Below are 26,951 nucleotides of genomic sequence, written 5' to 3'. Positions count from 1 at the left end.
TACCAGCTTGTTTTAGCAGCGACGGACTCGGCAGGTAATTACCAGCTAGTGTCACGTCCTCTCTTTACATATGAAGACCCTATAGCATTGATGTATTCGGATTTTACCCATCAAACGTTTTTTTTTTTTTTAACTGGCCTAATTATGTAAAGACTGGTTTGATCATGCACAGCCTGCAGTTCCGTTCACTTAGAAGTGACTCTAAGACAGATAGGTCTAGATATGTGATCTCATGCATTGGCCCAACAATACCTTATCTTTTGGGAAGAGAAGGTATTTGATCACTTGTACCAAAACCAATCTCAAGATCAACCTTTGGGGAAAACCGTGAAAGTAATCTTACTGTACTTAACAAAATTATTGAGCCAAGGCAGCCCTCATACAGACACAGGAAAAAGCCACAGCAGTGGAGCAATTTCCAGGCATCTAGTCTTCAGCCTTTCAAATCCAAAAGAGATACTGATTTATTAGATAGAATGAGCCCCATAAGGCTTCGAAGCTTCGACCGTTGCCATGGTATTCGACCTCCAAATCAGTACTCAAATGCTTCATTCTTTGTTTTTTTATATATAAGTATGTAATAATGATGTATAAATCCCCAAATAGCCCATGAAATAAGGAATAACCCCCAACATTATTCATACTAAACATTAATTATTATTAGTTATTCTCAGACGGATATCGCTGTTTGTTATGTGTAGAAGTGCGTGTGTGTAAAGTAGTGCGGCAGTGGCACTGTCCCAAAGTTTTGAATACCTTTTGAATAAGCCCCAAAAAATGGTATTTGGGACAGTCCTAGTCCCCAGGACAATTAGTCTCGAGCCCTGACGTTACCTGCGGTACTGTATAGAAACGAGTACAGTCACATTTTCCAAATTTTGGCATCGACTCGGTACCGACGTTCTCGTGACATCCCTAGGCTGGATGGAGGAATACATAGATTGTGTTGAATACATAAATAAGGCAATTGAAAGGACAAAGAAGAGAGTCTGACACATTTTAAAATTATATCTTAATATAAACATTTTATTCAGTGCATTTTTGTGTATACAACAAATAATAAACAACTGGAAGTTATCAGGCAGCCACAATGTCTGCCTGTAAATGTTGTTTTATCAGATTTAGCCTGGTAGTTTGGAACACATGATCCAACATGGGTTAATACACATAGCCTACATCATGCAGCTCTAGACCAGAATTTCCCTGCTTTCTCCCATGCAACAGATAGGTTCACCTAATACAAACCACCTCCGGAGGAAACCAAGAAAAGAAAGCCTCCCAGAAGCATGTACCAGAAAGAAGTTATGTAGCTGAAGGGAAGAGTACCTAGCCCACAAAAAGGGTCCTTTTTGTACATAATTGTGTTTGTACATGCCCTGTGCAAGAAAGGGAAGATGTTCATTTTTGTATGTTTTTTTTTTTTCTTTCCTTTTTTTCCACTTTTACAAATATGACGTGTCCTATAAAATGTTAAGCCACCTAAAAGTCCACAGTATTCTTTTTTAAATATAGAAAATATTGTCACCACAATAAGTTACTCAAACACATAACAAGCATCCTGGGAAGGGGCTTGCACCATATTCCTATGGTGAACTGTATCAGTCGATAGAAGTCGACAAAAAAGAAGGGCGGGGGCGTAGAAGTATGACATAAGCACAGAGGGAGGAAACGGATCACGAGGACAAGAGACGGAGACATTGTGACACAGTGGTAACAGAAGGGAATGGGAACACAGAATAGTCATTTCATACCTCGGTCATCGAGCATATCAGCAAAAAGCACAACATCAAGCACGCTGCCAACTCCAAAGTGTTTTAAAATCACTTCCTTTGTCCATTGTTTTCCTTTTTTCCACCAAATCTTTGCTTTCTTTTATCAAAAATGTACAATGAAAAAAAAAAATTCCAGCTTTGCCTTTTATACTGGCTTGGTTTTCAGCGGCTTAAAGGGACACTCTTTCGTTCGGTCTTTGGTTTGCTGGAACCCCTTTCAATGATGAAACGGCAACAGAGATACAAATACTGAACAATGGTAAGGGAAGAGAACAAGAGGGGACAAAACCAAATAAAAAGCTCTCAGCTAATTCAGAAAATTAGCAAAAACCAAGGTGCAGCTGTGGCATTTCTGAAAAGAAAACGAAAAACTGCAAGAGAGCCACACTGTCCCTTATATTTCAGGTCAGCTGAACATAGGCTTCATTTTCCCATGCTAGAGAGCTCAGTCTCTGAGCGTGTGCACTAGGACGCAGGAGAGCTACCGTCTGGCTGGCCACAGTCCCAGCAGCGCTAGGCTGTGCCTCACCAGGGAGTTTATAGGCTTTGTATTCACAGAAGCATGGATGAGACAGAGATCAGGGCTTGTACTGTACTGTACCACTGCAGCCTTGTAGACTAGCGCTATCACTGGCTGCCCTGAATGCCTACGTGTCTAACTTCCTGTCCCTGTCTTACAGATGCACAAGTGCTTGGTGTCTAAATGAAAAAAGAAAAGTTAGTGTCCACAGGAAAATAAAGTAAGATAAAGATGAGCTAACTGGTTTGCAATAATCACCAACAGAGAGTGATGAAAGTAATAGATAAACCAAAACAAAATATTAATTTGTCTTTCCAGATCCAGAATGGTTTATGTGCCGTTAAGTTTCTTACTATTGATGATTTTTTTGGACGATGATTGACCAGGATGGTACCTAACTGTTTATTATCGATGGTGTTTGTGTGTGGTTTGTTGTCGTAGCTAGTCCTGAACCGTTGATCGGTGAGAGAAGTCTGCTTGGATTCACGCTCTGCTGGAGGTAAGGTTTCGTGGTTCGGCCCCAGGCCTGGGTTCGGTTGCCGGGCTACGTCGACTCGTTCTGGCTCACGGCTTTGCCTCCGTTGAGCACAGCCGAGGCACTCCGACTCTTGGTGGGTGTGCCGCTGCCGGAGCGGGAGAACTCTGTCAAGTCATGCAGGGATGGCTCTCTGTACATTGCCACTGTGGAGACACAAAAGAAGTGAGAATCAGACAAACGGACATGTTGTAGTCATTAGACAAGCAACAATAGAAAACAAGAACTGTTTTGGTTAGAATAGGTCCAGTTGGGGCTGCGCCCTCTTAGTTGATGAGTTGACTTGTCGGTAGTTTGGTCTTAGTCAACTACGATTTTTTTTTAGTCAATTAGCCGTTTTTTATTATTTTTCATACTGAATGACTTATTTCCAAGAATTAAATCAACTAATTGATCAGTCGATAAAATTGTATAAAGGTCTTTGCACACCAAGTCTATATTTTTCTGTATTTTAAATTTTTTTTAATCCGTGAAACGATAAAAAATGTTACGCACAGAAACTTTTCACACAGTCTGATGCGTTTTATTATTCTATTCGTTGCGAAAATTTGCAATACAATACAAAACTGAATTAATTACGTGGGTGAAATGGATATTGCTGGTCCAAAACGGGGCTAATAAATGAATGACATTAACAAAAAGCTATTGTTTAGCTGCCCAGAGCACAATCACTACTGGCTAATCTTTCGTACATCCTTTGTTTTGCAACCATCTCCGAGTCCAAGCTGTTCTGCAATCGCCCGCCACAATCTGTCTTTTTATTCCACATCTCTGTATTCTTTATTTCTTTGCTTTGTGCTGGGAGGCGGAATGAATGTTTATCATACCAATTTGGATGATGACGTTTGCACGGATGGTGGCTCTGAGTGTCAAACAACCCTATTTTGGCTTTTGACGGATGCAAAAAAACGCAGAAAATCAAACTTATTCCGAAAATCGAACGTATTCCGAAAATCTTAAATGATGGACCAAAATTTCGGAGCTGGTATTTAAACGTGATTGTCACAAAATGTGCGACGATTTCGAATGAAAAATACCAACTTGGTGTGCAAAGGCCTTACGTGTTAGTCAACCAAGAATTTCTTTGGTGGAGGACAGCCCTAGTTCCTGTGATGGTATAACACAAGATCTTACTTCTAGTTCCCTGCAAACTGCTGAATCGAAAGATTACAGCAGACTAGGTTGGTGCTGAAGTATAAAATCCTATATTCACAGCACGGCATTATAAATTCAGGAGTTGCTAGTGCTCTAGCTTTGCTGTGTGTGCAGCATCGGCCCAATATGCATCTCAGCAGCCGCTTTTCAGAAGAAATATCAGTAATCTGAGTCTTTGGTTTCAGGATGTTGTCAACATCCTTCTGCCTGGGATGCTATTTGATGTTCGTTCCTAAGGGAGTGTGTGGCTGAAACAGCAAACCCGGTCCTTCACACACTTCACTTAGCCCAGCATTTTTTGTTACAGCAGCAATCCAGAGACCATCCTTATACACATCAATCAATGGCAGGGTTTCACTGGGAAACTGCTGATGATTGGTTCCAGTCTTGTTAGTGACAGTATTGTATGATTTATAATGGTGGGCTTCTGACCTCGGGATTACGGTATCACCTCTGCTATTCATATTTAAACATTAATCCCCAATAACAACCATCCATCTTGTCATTTGCCAGTGTTTCTGTGACAGACGCCACTTGAAAGACTACAGTACACCCTTTTTTTCTGATAAAGGCAGCTCTCTGTGTCTTGCATCAAGAGTTTCCGTTAGATTTGTAAGAGGATTTTCCTGTTTGGGTTTGAATGACGTGAGCTGCGACTTGTTTCATCCAGAGGAAGACAGAATGAGAGGCTGTGGGCTGAGACTCACAGACTGGAACCAGAGGAGTAGTGAGTAATGGCTGGAGAAGATGCCATTGCCAATGCAGAGACAGCTTTTTAATTGGTGCCCTGTAACACCACTGCCTCTAAATCTTTATGAGCTGCTGGAACAAATTTTCCTTTATTTCTCTCTCTCTCTCGTTCCATTGAAAAGCTCTTTCCAAACCACTTGCTACATCTGGAATTTAAATGATGTAGAAGATTTAGTAAATATTGTGCATTACTGGATAATTTAAAGTTTGTGCAAAAGAAGGAGAATTACTTAAATCTTTGGGTATTACAACAAACGTAGTTATGTATATTTCTCATTTTGGACTTGCTGTTTGATCCAAAAATATGTTATTTCTCCTTGTAGATAAAATACATAAAAGGCAGCTGAGGGCAGCGTTTTTTAGAATCTGTTAGATTTACTGTCTCACCAGACTATATCTATCCTTGTTATCCTCTTTTTCTCTTGCTCAGTATTTTCCGCTCAGCATAAAGCGAGGCAATCATTCTCTGGTTATTGCTCTTAAGTGTGTTTGAGACCCCCTAGATGGCCTGGTAAATGGAAGTGAAAAGCTATTATAGTGATCTCAGAGGGCAGACATAGATTCTTAATCAGATGCTGACTGGAGGAGCTCCACCAATGACGTTAGAATGGGCAGCATCACATTTGCAAACTGAAGCAATGAAAAATTTAACTCCAAACTGGAATATCCAGTTTTGCATTCACTGCTGGATTACTGAATGAAATCCCATATTACTAAAATAGTTTACACACATCCACAACTTTTACTGTGTTTGGTGTGAAGAGGAGGATATATCTGACCAGGAATGAAACCTAACTAAGTAGTTTTCTTGCCTTAAGCTGACAAAGTTGTTTCCTTTGAAGAAGGAAATTTATTTTGAAAAGACTGTAGCAGAAATTGGCGCTGGACAGTCGCAGGAAAATGTAAGATATCATACAAGCTGTTGTGTGAGAATACGGTGAGTAGTATAATCACTTTTCCCACAACGTCAACAAAAACTGAAAATGTATAAGCTTTGTAAAAGTAGACTTCATGGCAGAACTGTTCTTTAGATTATTGATTGTGCAGGTGTACCTAATAAAGTGGTCAGCATAGTATGTATAGTGTGTGTCAGTCATAATGCACAGTAACGTAAAGTGATATCAAGATCGTCTAAGTTTTACCCAAATCACCTCATTCATGATAATTTTATGATAAAATACTATATCTGGTACTTCATAAAACAAATAATATATTAAATGGCTTGACTGGGATTACAACTTAATCATCTTTTCACCCAGTTACTGTAGAGGCCAGTTATAACTTGACAGTGCCAGTGGGCATGTTAATGTGCACACACACACACACACCCACAAGACTGTAGTGAAACTATAAAAAGAGACATGTGTGACGGATCCAAACCGTGAAACTCGACAATCTAAAGAAACTGCCCTCTTTTCGTCACTGTTTGGGCTTTTTGCGCTGCAAGCCTTTTATTCCTTCTGTAGGGAAAAAAAGTGCTCTTCTTTTATCCCGCTGAAGTGAAAACAGACTCTCTCTGTTGACAGGTAAATCTGTGTCTTGTTGAAGATGAAAGGAAACTGTGGCCTTTTCAACAGAGAGAAACATTTCTCCCTCTCCCTCCCGTTTCCTCTGTCTCCACATTCGCCACACTACCACACACACAGCCTGGATGGGTGGGGTTCTCTGTGACTTTACTGTACGGAGAATAAAGTCCCTATTCAAAGCATTAAACCTGCATTATTCCTGCTACTTCTGGTCACAGACAATGGCTTAGCATCGTTTTTTCAGTGTGTCTGCAGCGGAGTGTGACCAGCTATAGGATGCTAAGTCTACGCCAGCATCTCTCAGGAGAATGCTAAATGGCAGAGGGTCATGAAGAAAGCAGCTCATTTAGTAAAAGAATATCCTAATGAACTGGAAGTATAAAGAAAATTGGAACGTTTAATTAGAGAAAAGCCAAAAGGTCTCAGGGAAGGTCTCTTAGTTTGAAAAACAACCACTTTGCCAACTAGAAAGTGACATTGCTGAATAATTCAGAACCTTTCTCAATAGATTAAGTAGTTACAGCAACTTTATCTCTGATGCCAAGCAGTTGCACTTAAGCTGCCAGTATACTCAGTTAGAGGTGCTTGACAGATGGTCGAATAGCTTCGTAAACCCCCTCCCCCTTACACCTTTCCAACATCGGATTAACAGGGGCTGTGTTCGACCATTTCTGTAACTTTCCAAAACCGACGATCTGACATTCACACCCACAAGACAAGAGTGTAAACTTATATCTGTAGCTCTCTTTCTTTTTTTCATTCTTGACACAACTGTTTCTGTCACTTTTCATGTGACCAACGAAGTGACGCACTATAAATGCATTCCAGGAGAGACGGTCTGAAAATGTGTGCGCTGTTATCAAAGAGTATTGAAGAAAAGAGACGAAACTCCGCTGCCACCGCTTATTATATTTTATTGTTCAACACAGGCCATTTTGGTAGAATATGACAATAGACAAGAAATATTTTTTTTTTTACTTTTGTATGGCACTTTTTTAGGTGGACCTTTTACTGGCGTCCGGCAGTCACTTTCAGTCCAAAATGGTGGAAGCGTAACTTTGCTGCTAGGCGCTGATGTTGCAGTGGAATGAACAATCGATTTTCACTTCTTGGCAAAATACGTTCTTTGCCGTTATTCCCATATTTAAACTACGTCACACCTCCCCCATCTCTATGGCGGCCAGCTTTTCACTCTGCCTTTGAGTGAAGACATTTAGAGCAACTAGACTTGTCAGCGTGGTCGGACTGGGCATTGTATGAACCAGTTCTGATTGAGCATAACCTGACCATAGACTGTATATAAGAGGAGACGTCACCCATTGGTTTGTGGACTGCTGTTTTGAAGCCTTGAGTTGAGCATTTTGGCCGTCCCCATCTTGTTTTTTTGCAACCAGAAGTGACACAAGAGGACGGAGCAAGTACAACCGACCGCTGAATAAGACATTTTTTGGGCAACCAAAAAGGTTATAATAACTTTCATGAACTGTGAAAGGTATAAAGTTGTAAGACGAAAATATGGACAACTCCCACGTCGTGGTAGCAACCTGTCAATCACAAGGTAGCCACACCCTAAAGCATACCCTGCTTTATGGTCTATTTGACTCTAAATGGGAACATCATTTACTAAATCAACATCATGCTGTATTGAAGAACACGATTGAGCGATTGAGACCATAAACTCATGTTTACAATGTCTACTGACGTAATAAATCAAGTAAGAAGTAGGCTCATTTTCTCAAAGACAATTGCAACCAGAGGAGTTGCCCCCTGCCGGCTATTAGAAAGAATGCAAGTTTAAGGCACAGGCTTCACTTTTCAGACCCGGAGTTGCCCTTGAACCCGACCCTTAATGGTATAACAGTAAAATGTGAAAAGGCTTACCTTTTAGAGGTTTGGGAAGGAAGTGGGCTGCTGGCTTGTTCTTCTTGACATGGTTCCCCTTCATGATTTCTCCTTCCTTGTTCAGACCGAGGTACCAGCCCCTGCCCGACTGCTGCTGCCGGTATATCATGGAGGAGTATGTCACATAATAGTTCTCGAACACCGACTCCTTGAATTTGCACTCTGGTGTAAAGTGTTCCTGGGGGAAAAAGGAGAAGGAGATACAATGTATAGCAGTTGTTTGATACTAATTCACAAGCTCTCAGGAGTCTCTGACATCCTGGTATGAACAGCAGCGGCTGAAATGCAATAGTTCATTACTTGAGAGTGCAACTTAATAACGGTACATTGCGCTGTATCTTCAACTGGCACTAGGGCGCGGAAAGAGGGAAGAAGCTATCTCAAGGCTCAAGCCCTTGCTTTAAAATTTGTCTCTTGAGAATCTTTTAGAACTATTCATTCCATTTACTGTCGTGAATAATGTAGCACTTTATATCATAGATAACGTTGATATGACAGATACAGAGGAGCATTAATAAAACATGTTCTCATTTTGGCCCTAGCTGTTAATTATGTATAGGCAGAGGATTATCTTTCATAGTATTGTCTGCTTTATTTAAGATTTTGTTGGACACAATAGTTTAGTGTTGCCATTTGACTTATTATATTACATATTTAAGTACTAACTTTATTTCAAACTACAAAAAAAAGGATTGAAATGCTTTCACAAAGTGGCTTTATTAACTTTATATGCAATCTATATACTTCCTTATCTCTTTCCCTAATGAACTGGCTGTGGGGAGACTCCCCAGGGACATGCGATTTTGCTGCTCATCCCCTGGCCTCCATACTGTGCAAGACTTCACTCCCCGTTTGTTTGGTTTAGAATCTAGTGCCTATATTGGATTTGGCCATTAATGCTACAACAGTGTGGCTGAGGTTTATTTCCTCTGGGGCAAGGATTTTGTGTGTGTGTGCTTAGGTCTATGAGTGTGTGTGTTTGTCCAATTTGTAATGGTGCTTGGGCAGTGAGTCTAGAAAAAAGATTCTAATCAGTTAGAAGACAATTCCCCCTGAGAGAGATCGAGGGACAGTGTGTGCTAGTCAGCAGTGAATTGTTCTTGCCATGCTTTTAAATTTTCTTCTTAGAAGTTAGAGCATTTTGTCCGCAAAAAAATTTACATACAATATATGCAAACGCCACCATGACACACAGTTACATAAGGGTCGAATAGCCAATAGCTCAAACTTGCAATGTGTATTACAGAGTGAGCTCCTATAGGGCGCTTTCACAATCCATAGTCCGTTTGGCTAATCGTAATTCATACTTTTGGTTCGTTTTCTATTTAGTCTGGTTTGGTTTCACGGTGCAAAAATTATACAGGACTGCTGCAACTTCTATGCAGGGAATTGCAGACTTTTAGTTATTGCTGTCAAAGCTTTTTCACTTCGACTTGGCACTGTTCTATTCTGCGCACAAATCCCTTCTCCTCCAGTTTATCTCAAATGACTTCAAAAGCGTCACTATTTTATTTAGCACATTCTGTATGTTCCCTTTGGCCCAGATGTCAAGCAAACATCAGACTTCTGCAGAAGTCCAGGTCGGTCCTCTCCCATTCACGTTAACCTGTCATTTACCTGTGTCCATCTCAACAAATGCCCGTGCAGGTCAAAACGAACCAAGACGGAGGCTGTGTTTTGGTTCGCTTGGAAACGGTTGTTTTGGTCCGCACCAGAGTACGATTACCGCATTCACAGCTGTCCAAACGAACTGCACCAGAGTAAGATTAAAAGCTAAATGTTGGCTGGTGAAAGCGCCCTTAGCAAGAGAAGGATAGATGCCTCTTTCAGACCAACACCCAGGATCAGTCCTATCCCGCTCCCAGTTTAAAAAAAAAAAAAACATGACTTTGGTGGGTGTCTGGTGAGAGTGATGACGTGTCCCCAGGGCCAAAGACCCACTGTGAGATCATGACAAACAACATGTCACTACCAGACAGGGAGTCATCTATAACCGCTCTCTATTCTAACAGCGTCGGTCTTCATGCGCAACACTAACAGGACTGAATGAGGTTCATGTCTGGTGATGAGCTTTACTCTGCTATTGAAGCTTTTCTATACAATGCAGCTAAAACATACAAAAGCTTTGCAATGTAAAAGCAGTGAACAGTAATGAGTCGGAAAATGTTCACTTGTTGAACTTGTTAAAAGAGAAACCTAGTGTTAATACTACCATGTTGTATTGTGTGCATTCGAGACACAAAACCCAGACACACCTACAATAACTGACAACCACACTCATTCGTCATCCCCTCTCGCTGATCTAGCCTCAACAGACCACACTGGACAAAAATCTCTGACAGAAACAAAGTTGAAGTCACAGGAAGCTTGTGACATATCACCTCACTGGGTTACATCCTGTTGGATCAGCCTTGGTTCTCAGTTAAGCTGCAACATCACAGGGGTACCTAACACTCCATTTGAATAAATGCTAAGCCACCAGGAGGTCTGCAGAACCATCTGGGAGCTTACAGTGTTATGGTTCAGGAAGAAATTAGTCTTTTAAAACATAAAGACAAGAAAGCTGAGGGAATAGTCAATGTGCACTCTTTGTTTCATCTCAGTTTATGCAGACAGATGAAGGTTTATATTCAGGGTTAAGGTAAGGATAATGTTAGTTTTTTTTTCTTTCTGAGCTTCCTACCATACACCTACACTTACACACTTGAACATATCCAACCACTGTCCCACAGATGCCCCATTACAAACGGCACTAGTACAGCAGTAATCACTAGTACAGTGACAACAACATGGCCCCTAAATGGTTTCCAACAAAGACAATCTCACCCAGATGCTCCATAAAGAGTCTTTAAGAGTCAGACATTATTACTCAAAGTGCATTTTAAACACTCAATATTCTGAAATGATAAAGCCTTCCAAACCTTGTGAATGTGTAGTAAAGATGTAAAACTCTAGTAGGATTCATGTAGCATGAACAATAATGATCAGAGCCCATGAAGGCTGAGGTTGCTATCTGTTAGATTGAGGTCAAAACAGGAATGTAGGAATGAAACAAAAGCTGGACATAGCGTGTCCGTCTCTAATCGTCTTCATGATCACACATGTTAATCCATCACTTTACCGTGATGTACAGCTCAGTTGTGGTACACGACGGTAAGCCGGGGCAGTGCATATAGAAATGTGCCTCGAACACAGAACAGTGAACTATACTAATTTATTAAAAAAAAAAGATCTGTAGTGACTAACAGTGTGAGGTTCTGTGCTGATGCCACAGAGATCAATATCTGTTTGAGGCCATTTCTGCTCTTAGTTTTGCCTTTGATCTCAGCCTCAGTCCATATGTTCAATGAATGAGTTAATGGATTGGTTGCTGCAATTGTTCCTCCTGTCCACACAGCCTTCCTAAACAGGTAAGTGTGTAAGTGATGGAGGACAAAACCCACAATCCTTAGTCTGTACAAAACACATCCTTAAAGCCAGGGTTAGTAATCTTGAGAAACTAGTAAGAGTATGCTAAAAACCCAGCCCAGTGTTGCTATCTCTTTTCCAATGATATTAGCAATACTAGCTCCGAAAGTCCCTAAATCTAGAGAGAAAGTCACCAAGTCGGCAACACTGACAGTCTGTCCATCCAGGCCTCTCTCCAAAGCCACTCATCCAAAATGATCATTGTGAACATAAACAACAAACATGGCTATTGCTAGTACTCACAGCTATCAAGCTGTAGCAGCTTCTGGAGGACTCCGGTGATGCACAAGGAGTGCACGCATGTAGACAGGCAGGTAGCCTTATATATATATATATATAGGACTTATTATAGTCCTGCGACAGCCACGGATAACAGATTTTTTTTGTCAGAGCATTTGATTTATTGATTGCTGTTCGGGATGTAATGAGAATTTCAACAAATGTTTTTCAAGAAGATGACCAACTTAGTTTTGAGTCCAGCTAAAAGTTAATATATATGAGGCAGCAACAGTCTGAGTAAGCCAATCGGAATCACTTAACAAAGTGGTCTCTTTGTGGCAAGTATGGAAAGGAGGAACAATTGCAGGGACCAACAACTCTTTCAATATATACTGTATGTGGGCATGCTAGTATTGTTTTAAGATGGACTTAAAACAAATGTGAACCTCTTCTTTTGACTGTGCATCTGTAACTTGTGTTATCTGGCATCGCATTTTCTATATTTATAGCTACAGTGTGATTTTGTTTGTGTGACAATGTCACGTGTGTGTGTGTGTGTGTGATGTTTCTGCTTTGGCTTCAGATCAGTTCCAAGATCTTGTACATGCAAAGGAACTAACGCAAGCTTTTTAGTATGTCATATACAGTGTTATTGTTGTAACCACTATTTTTCTAGTTTAGTAAACTCCATGTATATTAGATTTTTAAAGATATTTATTTTAAATAAGAATACTTTTAATATATTAAATATAGGTATAGGACCTATTTAAGGGGTTTCTGCAAATCCTTACGCCAAATATAACAGCTGAATAATTTAACTACTGAAAGAGTTCTGCTGTTTAGATCTTGAATTGGATGCAAGACATTTTTTCCATGATAGACAGCAGTTTGCGCACCCTCCTCCTCTCCTCAACTGTTAAGAGCAGTGAGAGCACCAACCCAGTGTTTTTGATCAGTGTATTCATCTTTGTTGCTGCTGCCCCAGCAGATTGTAGCAGTGTTGCACTCACAACAGCAGAGTGGTAAAAGATTTGCAACATCTTGCTGCACATATAAAGGAACTAAGCTTCAGAGCAGATCACCGTGGCCTGTGAGTTCTTGAGTGGTAAGCTACAGCAGTATGCGTCAAGTAGACAAGTAATTTAAGGCCTTTACACACTGGGTGCTTTTTTTTTCGTACAATTAATTCACACGTCAGTATATTTATTCGAACTGTTGCGAAAATCAAAGTAATTTTTTAGGAACGAGGTTGATTTTTCTGAGCTTTTGTACGTACTGTACTGGACGGTTGATTTCTACCACCGTACACTATAGTGTACAACAACACGGAGACTCCATAGTCCGAACCAAGACGGCAAACTTTATAACCCCTTTCAAATTTCACAAAGACAGAGCAGACCAGATCCACTCCTTCAGTTCTTACCTTTCACAATTAAATCCGTAGACATATTCACCGCGTAACTGTTAACCAAAGGCAAATTCACTCAGAGCATTTCGCTAAAAGGAAACTAAAATAGCTTAGAGTAGTTGAGGCTATACAACATTTACCTCAGACAGACTGCCAGATGCTGCTCTGGGTCAATAGGATCCTCGTAGTTGGTCCTCTGCTTACGCAAATCTTTTATCGATAAAGTGCAAATATTTCTTTATTTGTTTTATTATTATTATTACCATTTATACAAATGCTACAATATATATGTGACATAATGAACACAAAGACTACAAAGTGTAAGCGGGAACAAGTAGCGTAAGTGTTTTCATGTTGCTTTGCTTTATTTCTTTGAACACAGTGTGTTAGGTCGAGGCTTTTGTCTAGATTGTTAAATGCATCTTAGATTCCCTCTCTCCTTTCATCTCTAATTATTAATTTGGATATTTTCTTAATCCTTCTCGCACATTGTTAATTTCTTGACTGTTCTCCTCCCTCCGTACCTCAAAGTATTCTTTCTTTCTCGCTCTCCGACTGTGATTAGCAGCAGCAGTCTTAGAGAGGCTGGGCAGCATCCATCTCCGTTATGCACGGGCAGCGAGTGAGAGCCAAACAACGGGCTGCTCAGCTCTCGAGCCAGCAGTCCTGTTCTACCTCTAATAATGAGCTTATGTGGATTTGGCTGGTTCCACTCGCCCTGGAGAAGAATAAGAGTCTATTGATAAACAGACGCATACAGATACAGGCAGATTTAGAGCCAAGATAGAGGAGAGGCTGCTGGCCGTGCTGCTGTGTTGGAGTGGCTCTATGGACAACAGGCTCTCTCAGACTGACACAAGGAGGGGCCAAATGGCAGGGGATCCCCATTTTCTAACAGGGCTGTGATAGACAGAAACATTCAGATTCTTTTGAATGGGCTCCAGTATAGCGTCTCCTTCAGTCAATAGCATATCTATTGTTCAGTGAAACCAATCTCCCGGTGAAAAAATTTCACATCACTTTAATCATGACTCCAGTGCCAGATGGAGCGAGGGGAAATCACTTTAGAAAAAGCAGGACACTATCTGCATAGAAATAGTCGTGTCATCCTCCCCCTCCCCCCCCCACATCTCTATGGTGGTTTGACTAAATGGACTTTTAATGATCCCATTACACTACATGGGCTTTTCCTTGAAATATGCAACTATGACAAGTCCTCGTCCAAATGATGCACAGCTGGCAACCTCACTTACATAATGTCCACGGAAGGACAAACACTGAAAAACACTGCATTGTTTGGGAGTACATTATGCTGTTAGGAGCTGTGCCCGTTTCATATAGAACCAATTTTGCTGAAGGAAAATGAGATGAAAGGCTCTGGTGCGTTTGATACAATAAAGACTTCGATGCCTGTTGTATAAGGGTGTCAGCTGTTCCTTACTCTCGCCCGTTTCTCTAGCTGTGAGAAAATGTGTTTAATAGTTGTGTTGCTGGGAGCTCTGCGACGCATTTCTCCACGTTTCATAGGAGTGGAATAGGAAAAATTCTATCCCTATTCATTCCTCTTTTCTATAGTGTCTGTGTGAGTGATGAGCAGTGATTTCATTTAACTTTATAGACCTTTCACTTTTAACCCATGCTGTTAGCTCTGTCTGATAGGTAGGAGAGAGAACATGAACAAGAGGACAGAGGATTGAAAGCTTCAGGGTTTTCTTTTCATGTTCAATACCAGCTTCATTTTTCTTTAACCTAATAAAGTGACATGTAGTTTAACCTCCCCCTGCCCATTATATACATATTCATCTTAAGGTTTGTTAGTATTTGTGTGCAGGGTGCCTTACATACACGTGTAACCACCCTGATGCTGGGCCAGTAATTCTATAACTTTCGTTTTTATCAAAATGACAGCTAGGGATGTCACGATACCAGAAATGTAGTAGTTGATACCAATACCAGTGAAATTCCAATTTTATACTAAGGTAAAAAGCGAAAGTAAAACAATACATCCCATGTACTTCAACATTAGGGATGAACTGATACCGGATCAGCCATGGGGCTGACGCTGACTCAAATAGCTGAATCGGCTATCGGTGACAATGGGGCCGATCAATAAAATTCAATTCTATGTTTATACAGTATACCATATAAATTATATACTGGAATTTTAATTCCTGTTTAAGACTTGATCAATTTGTTGATGCCTTATAAAGGTTTACATTTAAATCTAATTTTTCAAGATTTTTTTACCCAGATGCTGGTGTACGATTTATTATTTTAATAATAAATATAATTTCAGTAAATTCATATCTATGGATTCATTTGTTACATTTTGTTTCACAAAGTTAAGAAAGCTATGTTTAAGTCAAGCCTGATGTTTCCTGACATATAAAAGAATGATCCCAGTCACTTCCACACAGTGAGGCATACAGCTTATTAATTAAACTCTGGTATTGGATCGGTACTCGGTATCAGTCGATGCCCAGGTATCGCTATCGGTATTGGGACTGAAAAAGTCGGATTGGCATCTACTTGGTACCGAGGTATCGCTCCTTGTGGCATCCCTAATGACAACTACTGTATAGTCACCCTAACAGGACATCAGGATATATCTTTTTTTATTTTTTAATCTTATTATTTTATGCTTTTTTCTTTGTTGGAAGCACGAAAGGTTTGCCGAAGAAATCCTCCCATCCTTTTTGCTCCATCATCCCTCCTCTCTTCTGAAAGTGTCTGTAGTTTCAGGCATGCACATCTCATTTCAGTGCAGTGTAGTTCATTTCAAACCTTAACATACAATTGCAAACATGCCTGTACATTTGTATTTGTTCTTGCATACAGACATTTCTTAAAAAGTGAATTTTATCTCATGGGCAAAGGGCAGAGAACGGTCTTATATTACAGCGAGAGAGAGTTGTTGCTTGAGCTCTTTATAATCCAGTAACTGCATAGGAAGGAGACATTTAAAGGCTGATGCAAGTGTTGAGTGTAACATACTGAAAGATGTTTCTCTGCCCAGTTTTAATATCCATGAATGTAAAACAAACGGACAAACGGGCACAGGCACACACAATGCCCATCTGGGAAACCTCTCGTAATCTAGCATACAATAACACAATTACAGCAGTGGTAACTGTGAAATGAATATTGCATTAGCATGAGAGTCATGTCAAGAAAACACAATCTCTTATGATGTACTCTCAAACAGCGTTCTGGTTGTCTTTAGGGGAGTAATTACTACCCGATAGTGTTTTCCTGATCCAATCAGCAGGAGGAGAAATACTAGCATAATGGATCTGATCTCCTCTGTAAACGTATTGGCTGGAGTTTTCACAAGACGAGCCAAATCAATGCTGCACACTGCCCCGTGTGTACTCAGCTGCCATATCGAAACTAAGATGACACCAATTATGCCAATGCAATCAGCGCTGCTCTAGTTTCTTTGCAGACACATCAATGCATGTGAGACTCACCAAAGCTAATGCTATGGCCGGGCACTGAAGACAAATCTTTCTAAATCCGGCTTTTCAATGCCCCAGTCTTTTCAGTAGAGTGGAAGTGGATTAAAAGGCACCTTTTATTCTTTAGCTAAAGATAAAGTACACTCATAGCGTTCATTTGTTTGGGAATAAATTGAAGAGCTTTAAGCTGGTGGAAAAGACCCGCGCAAATACCAAACACAAATAGACACACCCACACAGGGTACACTTTGGAGCCAGTAGCACATACACATAACACACACAACACAAAGTAGTTAATGACACAGCTCAATGGAGGGGAACCTTAGAGCAGTGGTTATTTACCAAAGGCATTGTGCTTGCTAAATGGTTGAAAAGGCATGGGTGTGAGCCAACTCCATATCTAACAAGGGTGTACAAATACATAATGTACAAGCACGATATACAGACTTTTTGTTATTTTTCTGTTTCTATTTTTATGCATGTTTATCCGCATACATATTAGTAATTTTACTTTTTGACTCACCGGCCAAGGGGACAGGTAGATGAAAGAAATCCACCGGTCAAGCATATTTTTTACTGGCCAAAATAATAATTTGTGTCACATATACATTTGTTCCAGTGCATTTCATTGAGATAATAAGGTATTATGTTGAACACAAATTTAAAGAGGCTTTGTTTTATTTGTGCTTCGTCCTCCTTTTCATCTGTGCGTTTTCATTTTAAAGATTGACTTACTCCTTGTAAATAACGGTAAGAGCGCTCAAGACGGTCAGTTTTGCGGCACTGTTTAGACGCATGTAAAAACAGTGTGTGTGTGTGGGTGTCAAACTTCTACACAGACCGCAGAGGACAGAAGCAGCATGCTGTTAAATGACACCAAATCGCGGTAAAGACTCAGCATAGTTTTTTATTATGGAAAAAATGTACTTGATGACTTGAGTGAGTGTAGATGTAATGCTGGTGTCACATTCATCTAGCAACCTCTTTTTTATTTTTACCTCCTCTTCATCATCGTCATCATCATTCTTTTGTCTTCTCCTGTACATTATTCAGATGACCTTACTTTTCATTTTAGACATTTAGCTGGCACACAATGCATAACCAGAGTGTGTTTATAAATGAGTGAGAATGTGATGGGTTTAAAGTAGGGCTGTTAAAGTTAACGTGATAACAACTCGTTAACACAAATTTGTTTTAACGCCACTACTTTCTTTAACTCATTAACGCAACTTGCAATTTTTTGGTTGTATCGCGCTCAGTTTTAAAGCTTTGTGCTGTGAGTGAAGATACTGGTATCAAATGAAAACCTAAGGAATCTATTGGTACCAACCATACTAGCTTGTCGCGAAGGAGGTTAAATAACGCTCTCAACTTGCGCTAAATTTTGGTATGGGAAAACTGTCATGGCCATTTTCAAAGGGGTCCCTTGACCTCTGACCTCAAGATATGTGAATGAAAATGGGTGATTTGAGTATATTTTTATGTTAAATGCAGTAGTAGTAGGGTTTCTGGACAATATTTGTCATCGTTTTGTGTTAATTGATTTCCGATAATAAATAAATACATTTGTATAAAGCAAGCAAATTTGCCTACTCCAGTGTTGATACGAATATTAAATACTTCACAAATCTCCCTTTAAGGTAAATTTTGAACAGATAAAAAATGATTAATTTGCGATTAATTGTGATTAACTCTGGACAATCATGTGATTAAATATTTCAATCGATTGACAACCCTAGTTTAAAGTCTTGCAGTCTATGCAGGAACTCTTTCACAGGATGCCATTGCAGGGATTTAACTGGCCCGTCGATTTAGGAAAAAAAGCGCCTGTAAACCTCAATGCTAACTTGATAAATATCTCCACCCCAAGAGCCCTGAACCTTCCATTTTACACACACTCGCAGAGAGCAGTCTAGACGAGACTCGACTGGAGCCTCAGTGACTCACTCTAATTCAAATATGACCCACCAGGAAATTAATAACACCACTTCAAAGGCACCTCGTGATATATGTGGACACCACTTAGCCCAGGATCTAAAAATATACCCACACATCTAAAATCATATCAAGAAAGCTCAAAGACTTTTTTTTTTTTTTTCTTCAATTCAGTAGAAATATTCACTGCATTGCTACAGATAGTGAAAGGGTATGTATGTTTTCGCAATTTATTTTAGATTAGGTCGACAACAGTTTATACTTGTGTATAATAGAGGGCACCTTTGCAGTTCTGATGCAAAACTTGCTCCACTACTTTTGCAGAAGTAGAAGGGCAAACGGTACTAGACAGGATAGTAAAGAAAAATACATTTTAATTGGTTCTTCCTCTCCCACACATTGACGCCGATGGATGAATATATTTTCACTCGTGCATTCTGCCTCACCCACACATGTGCACTCTTTTCTCACTACTCGTTTTTTCTCACTCTCTCTCTCTTTTTCTCTTACACATACAGAACACACAGTTATCTACAAACAGATGCACATATACCAGATGCACATGTGAGACAACTCAGTAGACGCTCTAAAGGCCACTCAAATTAATCAGCTATAAAAGGAAATAGATAACATCAGGTTAACCGTAACGTACATATACATTAATAATTTAGTATGCATTAGAATGTGTGTCAAAAATGTAAATGGACCATACATGTAAATCATATGAATCCTGTTTATTCTACTGCAAATATTCACTCACATTTCCATTCATGCATGCACAGCACTTATGCACACATGTAGAATAATGGGAAGCTTCCAGATCCCAGCAGCAGCAGCAGCACTTCATCCCCCCCAACCCCCCTCCACACTACGTCATCTGTTGTCTCTCCACTGGCGATTGGGAATCTCCCTCTGATGCTGACCTGCTATTGGCTGGTTTAATGTGTGGCTTCAAGGCAGCACTTCACCATTGCAGCAAGACAAGCACTATTAGGCAGCCAGCTACACATTGAATTCAATTCCCTCTCTAATTTAGCTGAAACTGAAAGCTCCACAACCCATCCCCCCAACTGCTTTCTTCCAATTTAACACACCTACAGGATGTAATGTATTTCATATGAGGGCTGGTATTTAAAACAGCATAGATGATATACTGTTCGTATGTAGCCAGCAGTATTTCTTTTTAGACTACAGCTTTTATGCTCTTCTCCATTTGGTGAAGATTTAACATATTTGTACACCACCAAAAAAAATTTAATAAAATGCAAATTCAGTGCTTGCAAGAAAGGTTTAGTATTATTTAGATTTATTGATTGTGGTACGAATTCAGATCCTGCTTACTGATATTAGTTCTTTTTGAATCCATCCAATTTTTGTGTAGTCCAATAAAAGAAACCACAATGTTTTATAGGTAAAATCAACCTTTATTTTTAACAGATAAAAAATGCACTTATCTTAAATGGGTAAGTAGTAATAAAGTGAAGTTTATCTACACTGTACTATTGTAGCATCTTTCTGGAGCAGCTGTCAGAAGTGCTTCAAAATTAAATATCAACACAAAAAAACAAAAATTAAAGACACAATTTAAGAAAGTGAAAACTAAACAAGGGGCAGTATGTTGAAGTGAGTTTCAAAGTTTAGAAGCCACAGCCTCAAATGAATAGACTCTTTCAGTTTAAGCCACGGGCAAGGTAGCTCAGAGACCATCTAGTGATTTAGTGCTGTAATAGCTCACTAATGTAGGTGTGTGACCGATAGAAAGCTCTAAATGTGATCACATGGTCCTTGAACTGGATTCTGAATTTGATGAGGGCACAGTTTAAAGAAATGAAGATAGGTGTCAGATAGGGGTGGGAATCAACAGAGGCCCCACGATACAATATTATCACAATACGATCTTATTGCGATTTTAAACATTTTGAGATATGCTGAGTATTATGATAAAATATATTGTGATTTATTGCCTTTTTTCAACTGTGAATTGTGCAGTTTGTCAACGTCTGTTTTATCTAATAAGATACAGTTTTCACTCTGTTCATCTCAGAGGTTTCAATCACATATCTTGAGGTGAGAGGTCAAGGGACCCCTTTGAAAATGGTCATGCCAGCTTTTCCTCACCAAAATTTAGCGTAACTTTGGAGTGTTTTATAGCGTTCTTCCGGACAAGCTAACATGACATGGTTGGTACCAGTTGATTCCTTAGATTCTAGTTTCATGTGATACCAGTATCTCCACTCTAGCTTTAAGACTGAGCCTGCTACAACCTCAGAATAGCGGCTGCTACCGGCGGGCCCGTTATTAAGAGGTTAATAGTTTATATAGCAAAAGATTGATACTTGACTTCCGTATTATTGATGCAATATTGCAGTTATTTTTTTCCCCTACCCCTAGTGCTTTCTGGAACGATGTCAGAAAGTGCTTCAAAATTAAAGATCAACACAAGAAACATAAAATAAGAGACACAATATAAGAAAGTAAAAACTAAACAAAGGCAATCCAAAGTGAAGTGGTAGTAGTGAGTTTTAAAGTTTAGAAGCCACAACCTCAAATGACTCATTTAGTTTTAAGCCTGGAGCAAGGTAACACGCACAAACTCGAAGCTCAGAAACTAGTGTTATAGTGCTGTAATAGCTCACTAATGTAGGTGTGTGACCAATAGAAAACTCTAAATGTGATCACATGGTCCTTGAACTGGATTCTGATTTTGAGAACACAGTTTAAAGAAATCAAGATATATGTCAGATTAGATTTTAGAAGACATGGACAAAAGCTTTGTGGTGGTATGCTCGATCACTAAATGTGTGAATATTCTCCATCTCATCTTGAGATACAATGGGCCTAATTTGAGGTTGAAAGGGATGTACAGTATAATTAGATGTCATCTGCATAGCATTGATAAGATATACCTTTTAAATGACTTATTCTCTATTTAGTGGAAAGCAAAGACAAACAAAAAAGGATCCAGGACAGAACCTTGGGGCACACCACAGAGCAAACTGAAACTCAACATTAGTATTATGCTAATCTAAGGTAGTTGTAAGCTGCTTGGCTTCCACTTTTTGCCTAAAACATTAGCAATAAAAGACAGTTTATAAATTGACCAATACTTATACTGCTGCTTCTCTCTGTTTTAGAGCCTTGCCAGCATGATTCATCTTTATTAAATTAATCCTTTACAACTTGCCGCATAGGCTTAATTACTGACAGCCAAGCTCATATCATTAAAGTCACTACCTGGGAGCTGTGGACTGCTGGGGAGCCATGTTAAATACAGTGTGTGTGTGTGTGTGTGTGTGGGAAGAGGTTGAAGGACTATGTTTAATTTCAATTATTCCTATATATTCCCCTCAGGCATACTTAGCTGGGGCAACCCCCATGGATATGTTGTCAAACAATTGCCAGCGCTCATTAAAATGTAATTATGGCAGAACATTTTTCAAAAGGCTACAGTGATTTGGTTGTCACTCTTTCGGTCTTGGAAATACTACACTGAATTAGATTTTTTTTCCTAAAAATAAATGTTAATTAGATGTTTATAAAAATATTCAAATAGATTTGTAAAGAACAGCAGCTCCATTGGTTGTACTGACTATTGAATGCTGAATGACAGACAGCAGACAGCACAGTTTTCAAGGTTTCTTCAGGTTACATAACTGTGTTCAAATTGTCAAATAAAACCTGCCAGTGTTCTACTGTTGTAATTGCAAAACTGTTGGACTACAAATTAAAATCTTTAAATTCAGTACTGGATATGCACATTATAAGTGCAATTATTAATGTAATGCTATTGATCCCTAACACAAATAGTGCATATTTCATCGCTCCAATAAGAGGTCAAAGCATAGCAAGAACAATTGCACAGTAGCTCAAAGCTATTATAGGGATTCAGTTAGAGGTCTGCATCTCAGCCAACGCCAGATAGGACCAGAGGGTACCAACTTTTTGCGGGGATCTGTGGCAAACGAAAATTGAAGAAGGCCATATTGCGATCAAATTTGTATTAATTGCAGTGCCTTAGCATTGACAGAGTCACTCTGGGTTTGGTTTTATTTAAATATAAATACTCTATTATTATTAGGGCTGCCCCCTCTTAGTCAACTAATTGGTCGTTTTGGTCTTAATTGTCAAAGATTTCTTTAGTTGTTTTTCATTCTGAATGACTTACTTCCAAGAAACTTAAGAACATCTCATGTGTGTGACTCTTTGTGGAAACGCTCAGTTTCACAGATCTGTCGATTAAATCAAGTAATGGATTAGTCGACAAAATCATCAATTCAAAAAGCTTGGGACATTAATCAATCCTATACAAACACTGTTTTAATATTTTGCTTATAGTAATCAAGTAGTCCACCTACAGTGTTCATTCGGGGTCTTTTCATACATGAAAACATACGGAAATCCATTTTAAAACTATGTTAGACTAACATTAGTTGAATTTCTGTTTTGTTTTTTTACTTTACTCCCTTGATAATATGCCTTGCGGACCGTCTGCTTTCCGGATGGATACGTGAGGCTGATGCTGCTGATGCTTTCTGGTTTCATTCTCCTATTTAGTATATGTTGAACCTTTTGGGATCATTGTCTTTGCTGAGTTCTAATGTTCAGCTGTGTGTTTGTTATTTAAGGTATTAGTCCTTTCAGCAGTATTCTTGTTGTTTCTTGGATTCCTTTAAAGCTCCCTCAAAGAGCAGCAGAGTCTCTTTCACTAAACTGTATAACCATCTGCAATTCCTTGACGTAAGTGTCTCTGACTGAGCTAATGCTTGGTGAGAGCTATCACATTAGCCCTGTTTCTTAATGCATTTTGTTTGTGTGTATGTGAAGAGTGCGAGAAAAGAGCCAGAAGGCCTGTTTTCCTTCTTCCTTCATCACATTACTGTCTAACTATTTAACAGATTACTTGTCAGCAGCAGCTGAAGAATAAAAAGCTACACGATCATTAGGTTTTCTTAGCCGTTTCTAAGCTTGTTTCCATCAATCACCATTGTGCCCGCCCACTGAGACCTTTACCATAGGAACAATCTTTACTAATTTGACTAGGAGGATTGTCTGTTGGCGGCGAATGTGTGTGTGTCTACACGCCCTCTGGCTGCACATCCAACCAGCCTGTCAGTCTTCTCAGTGACGCCTGCCACACAATGCGATGGTGACATTTGGGAGGAAGACGAACAGGAACATGAATTATTCATAACCTTGCACATTTAATCAAAGATGAGGAGCCAGCTGCCGTGATCGGATATGTCATTGCTCCACCCACCTGCTTACACTATCCTTGAACTTTTTATGAACACTGAATTATATCAGAACATGATGCTGCTCTTTCATTAGACTTAGGATGATGTTGTGTCTGAGTGGGCACGGTGAGAGTGAGTTACTCTTTCCCCACAGAATATGAATAAAACAATTCTGCTAAAATATAAACACTTAAAGCCAAATCCCCGCTATTCCTTGATCTATCTTTTCTATCTCATGTTTGTTGTTGTGTTCCTTACTTAGACTGTATATAAGAAATAGTTGTCACCATGGCATCACCAATTGGTTTGTGGACTGCCGTTTTGAAGCCTTGAGTTTCGGCATTTTGGACATCGCTATCTTGGTTTTTGGCCGTTGCCATCTTGGTCATTTGCAACCAGTTTTGACATGGGAGGGTGGAGTTAAGTACAACCGAAAGCTGAATGAGACATTTTTAGGTGGCCAAATTGTTACAATTAACTTTGATGAACTGAAACCCACTGTGAAAGGGTTAAAGCTCTAAGACGAAAACACAGACAAATCCCAGACCAGACAATGTTGTGGTAGCGACCTGCCAATCACAAGGGAGCCACACCCTAAAGCATCCCCTGCTTTATGGTCTATTTGACTGTAAATGGGACCATAATTTACTAAATGAACATCATGCTGTATTGAAGAAGACTTGGAACTAGAGATTGAGACCATAAACTCATGTTTACAATGTTTACTGAGGTAATAAATCAAGTGAGAAGTAGGCTCATTTTGTCATAGCCATCTATACAATCAGACTTCTTTTTGCAACCAGAGGAGTCGCCCCCTGCTGGGTATTAGAAAGAATGCAAGTTTAAGGCACTTCCGCATTTGCTTCACTTTTCAGAATCACTGGTTTCTTCCAAACGCTTATGTCACCATAGTAACTCAGATGTCTGCCATTGTCTCTGCATACAGCTGGACTGGAAGGTCAGCCAACAGGATAGAGGCCAGGACCCAGTCTTATACACACATACATTCATACAAACACTCACACATACATTAAGTGAGACACTTACCGATGTGTACAGGTAGCCGTCACTGTTCATAGCCAGATAGAGTTTGGTCTGCACCCCCTGGATGGCCACCACTCGCAGCCCCACTGGAATAAGGTTGAACATGGCTGGAAAGAGACGAACAACAGAAACAAATGATTAACAAAGTGTGTACTTTCATCTCCATTACACTTATTACATTTCAAAGAAAATAATTTCATGAATAACTATTATGCAGCTACCATAAATTGTCATGATTCTGTTAGATACTTGAGATACATAGCACTTCGTACCAGTACTTGAGTCATTTGGTGAGAAATGGAGTGAAACTTGACAGAGGCAAAATGAACACTGCTGTTGACATTTCCGTTTTCATATCACAAGCCAGAAAGTGGACAAAATGCTACTGAGAGAAATCCAAATTTTAGAGCAAGCCTTAAGCGCGAGTTGTCAAAACCAAACCACAAATAGAGGTACAACATAAGCTCAGGGACTCAGCCGCTCTCTCCCAAGGGTGTCTCGAAAAGCAAATGAACCAAATTAGAAACAAGAGACAGAAACAGAGACATTGTTGAAATGACAAAGCAGCTCACAATTTAGTGTATTCACACACAGGAGCTGAAATTATAGGCCGTGTAAAGTAATTACAATATATAAAGCAAACTGTGGCCAAATGTACATCTGTGATATGATGCTGCCAGCTGTTATCTGACGATGCTGCTCTCTCCATCAAAGCATTTACCAGCAGTCGCTAGGGGCCAGTTGCGATGCGGCATTACATACGAGTGTGGAAAAAGAGAGAGAAAACACCTGCACACCTCTGTACGTAGGCTTCATGCTCAAACACACACACACACACACATATAGACCTGTCTCTGACCAGCGGGCTGAACTTGAGTTGTGCGGCTGAGAGAGCCGGCGGCAGCCCAGCTGGTCAATGAGCTGCACCTCTACCTAATTAATGTCGGCCTGTGTGGTATACAAGTGTGTCTGCGTGTGTTTCATAAAATGCTGGCAGGGAACCCACGGGCTGAAGAGAGGGAAGCACATGTACATCCACCTGAAAGTCTGCAGTCGTGCTTCTATCCAAAAAAAGGAAATCTTTCGCCTTTTGTTCTGCCTATTGTTGGACATACTGCCAGACACTGATGCCACCATCAACACTGTTGGATTTTAGTTTTACCCTTTTGATAATACAAAATACAGTCAATAATAGGGATGCACTGATTTATTTGGCGAACATTGGTATCCGATAGGCTTGTCGCGGTAGTCTGTCTTACCGGTGTTACACGGTGGTCGGGCACACACCGATTACATTACATACCCACCGCCCCAGCGTCGTTTTTCTTTTTTTACAGAAATAAAACCCATTTGGTTCATTTTGGCGTATCAGTGCCATGTTATCAATGGATAGTTGGACGCTATAAACTGAAAGTGAATGCATCTGCTCCGTAAGGAGTCTCAGCACAGAGTAGCAGGAGTCATATTTCACACACACGGGACGAGAGAGAGTTGACAGATCGAGAGACGGCAGAGGATTTGGTGTCGAAGCGAAAAGCAAACGTTCCTATTTGTCAATATTTCAGATTTAAACCCAATACTGTAAGGGAACCATAATGTAAATGAATGACGTAAGGAGGATGGAGCGGTCACAGTCGGTGTGCGCGGTGCAGCAGCGCCGGGTGGAAACCTGCGGCCCCGCAGCGAAAGCTCTACCGGAGAGGCCAGACACACCGCCATCCGACGGTAAAGATCAAAGTAAGCGCGCTACACATATTGACCGTCTTCTTTTCTTGTAAAATGTCCGGTGTTAGTGTTGTCACAAGTTTATTAACCGGTGGGAAACTTTCCTCGGTAATAATTCCATCGGTAAATAAGATGACATTCGTTGATGGCATTGGCCAATGTTTTTATCTGTTGTGTCGCATCAATTTTGCGATTTGCAATTTTAGTTATTAAAATTTTTTAAAAAGATTATTTTTCATATGAAAGAAGGTTATATTAAAAGTTGTTTCACAAATGTGTATAATTGAATTTGTGCTCAAA

At 39.9% G+C, this 26,951-nt stretch overlaps 1 protein-coding gene across 4 annotated transcripts in view; it reads right to left on the bottom strand.

Annotated features, from left to right (window-relative positions):
* Positions 1 to 1,005: 1,005 nt before the first annotated feature.
* fgf13a (fibroblast growth factor 13a) overlaps positions 1,006 to 26,951 on the bottom strand; it is a 124,184-nt gene continuing 98,238 nt past the window's right edge. For all 4 annotated transcript variants that reach the window (XM_037780001.1, XM_037780000.1, XM_037780003.1 and 1 more), the window contains 3 exons: positions 24,930 to 25,033; positions 8,140 to 8,338; positions 1,006 to 2,973 (listed from right to left, as the gene is read on the bottom strand). In XM_037780001.1, coding sequence (XP_037635929.1) covers positions 2,837 to 2,973; positions 8,140 to 8,338; positions 24,930 to 25,033 — 440 coding nt within the window. In that variant the 3' untranslated portion in view covers positions 1,006 to 2,836. The remainder of the gene's footprint in view (positions 2,974 to 8,139; positions 8,339 to 24,929; positions 25,034 to 26,951) is intronic.

This window comes from Sebastes umbrosus, chromosome 9 (genome assembly GCF_015220745.1).
Source record: "Sebastes umbrosus isolate fSebUmb1 chromosome 9, fSebUmb1.pri, whole genome shotgun sequence".
NCBI classification, from domain to species: Eukaryota; Metazoa; Chordata; class Actinopteri; order Perciformes; family Sebastidae; genus Sebastes; species Sebastes umbrosus.
This window is presented reverse-complemented; position numbering and strand designations above follow the sequence as displayed.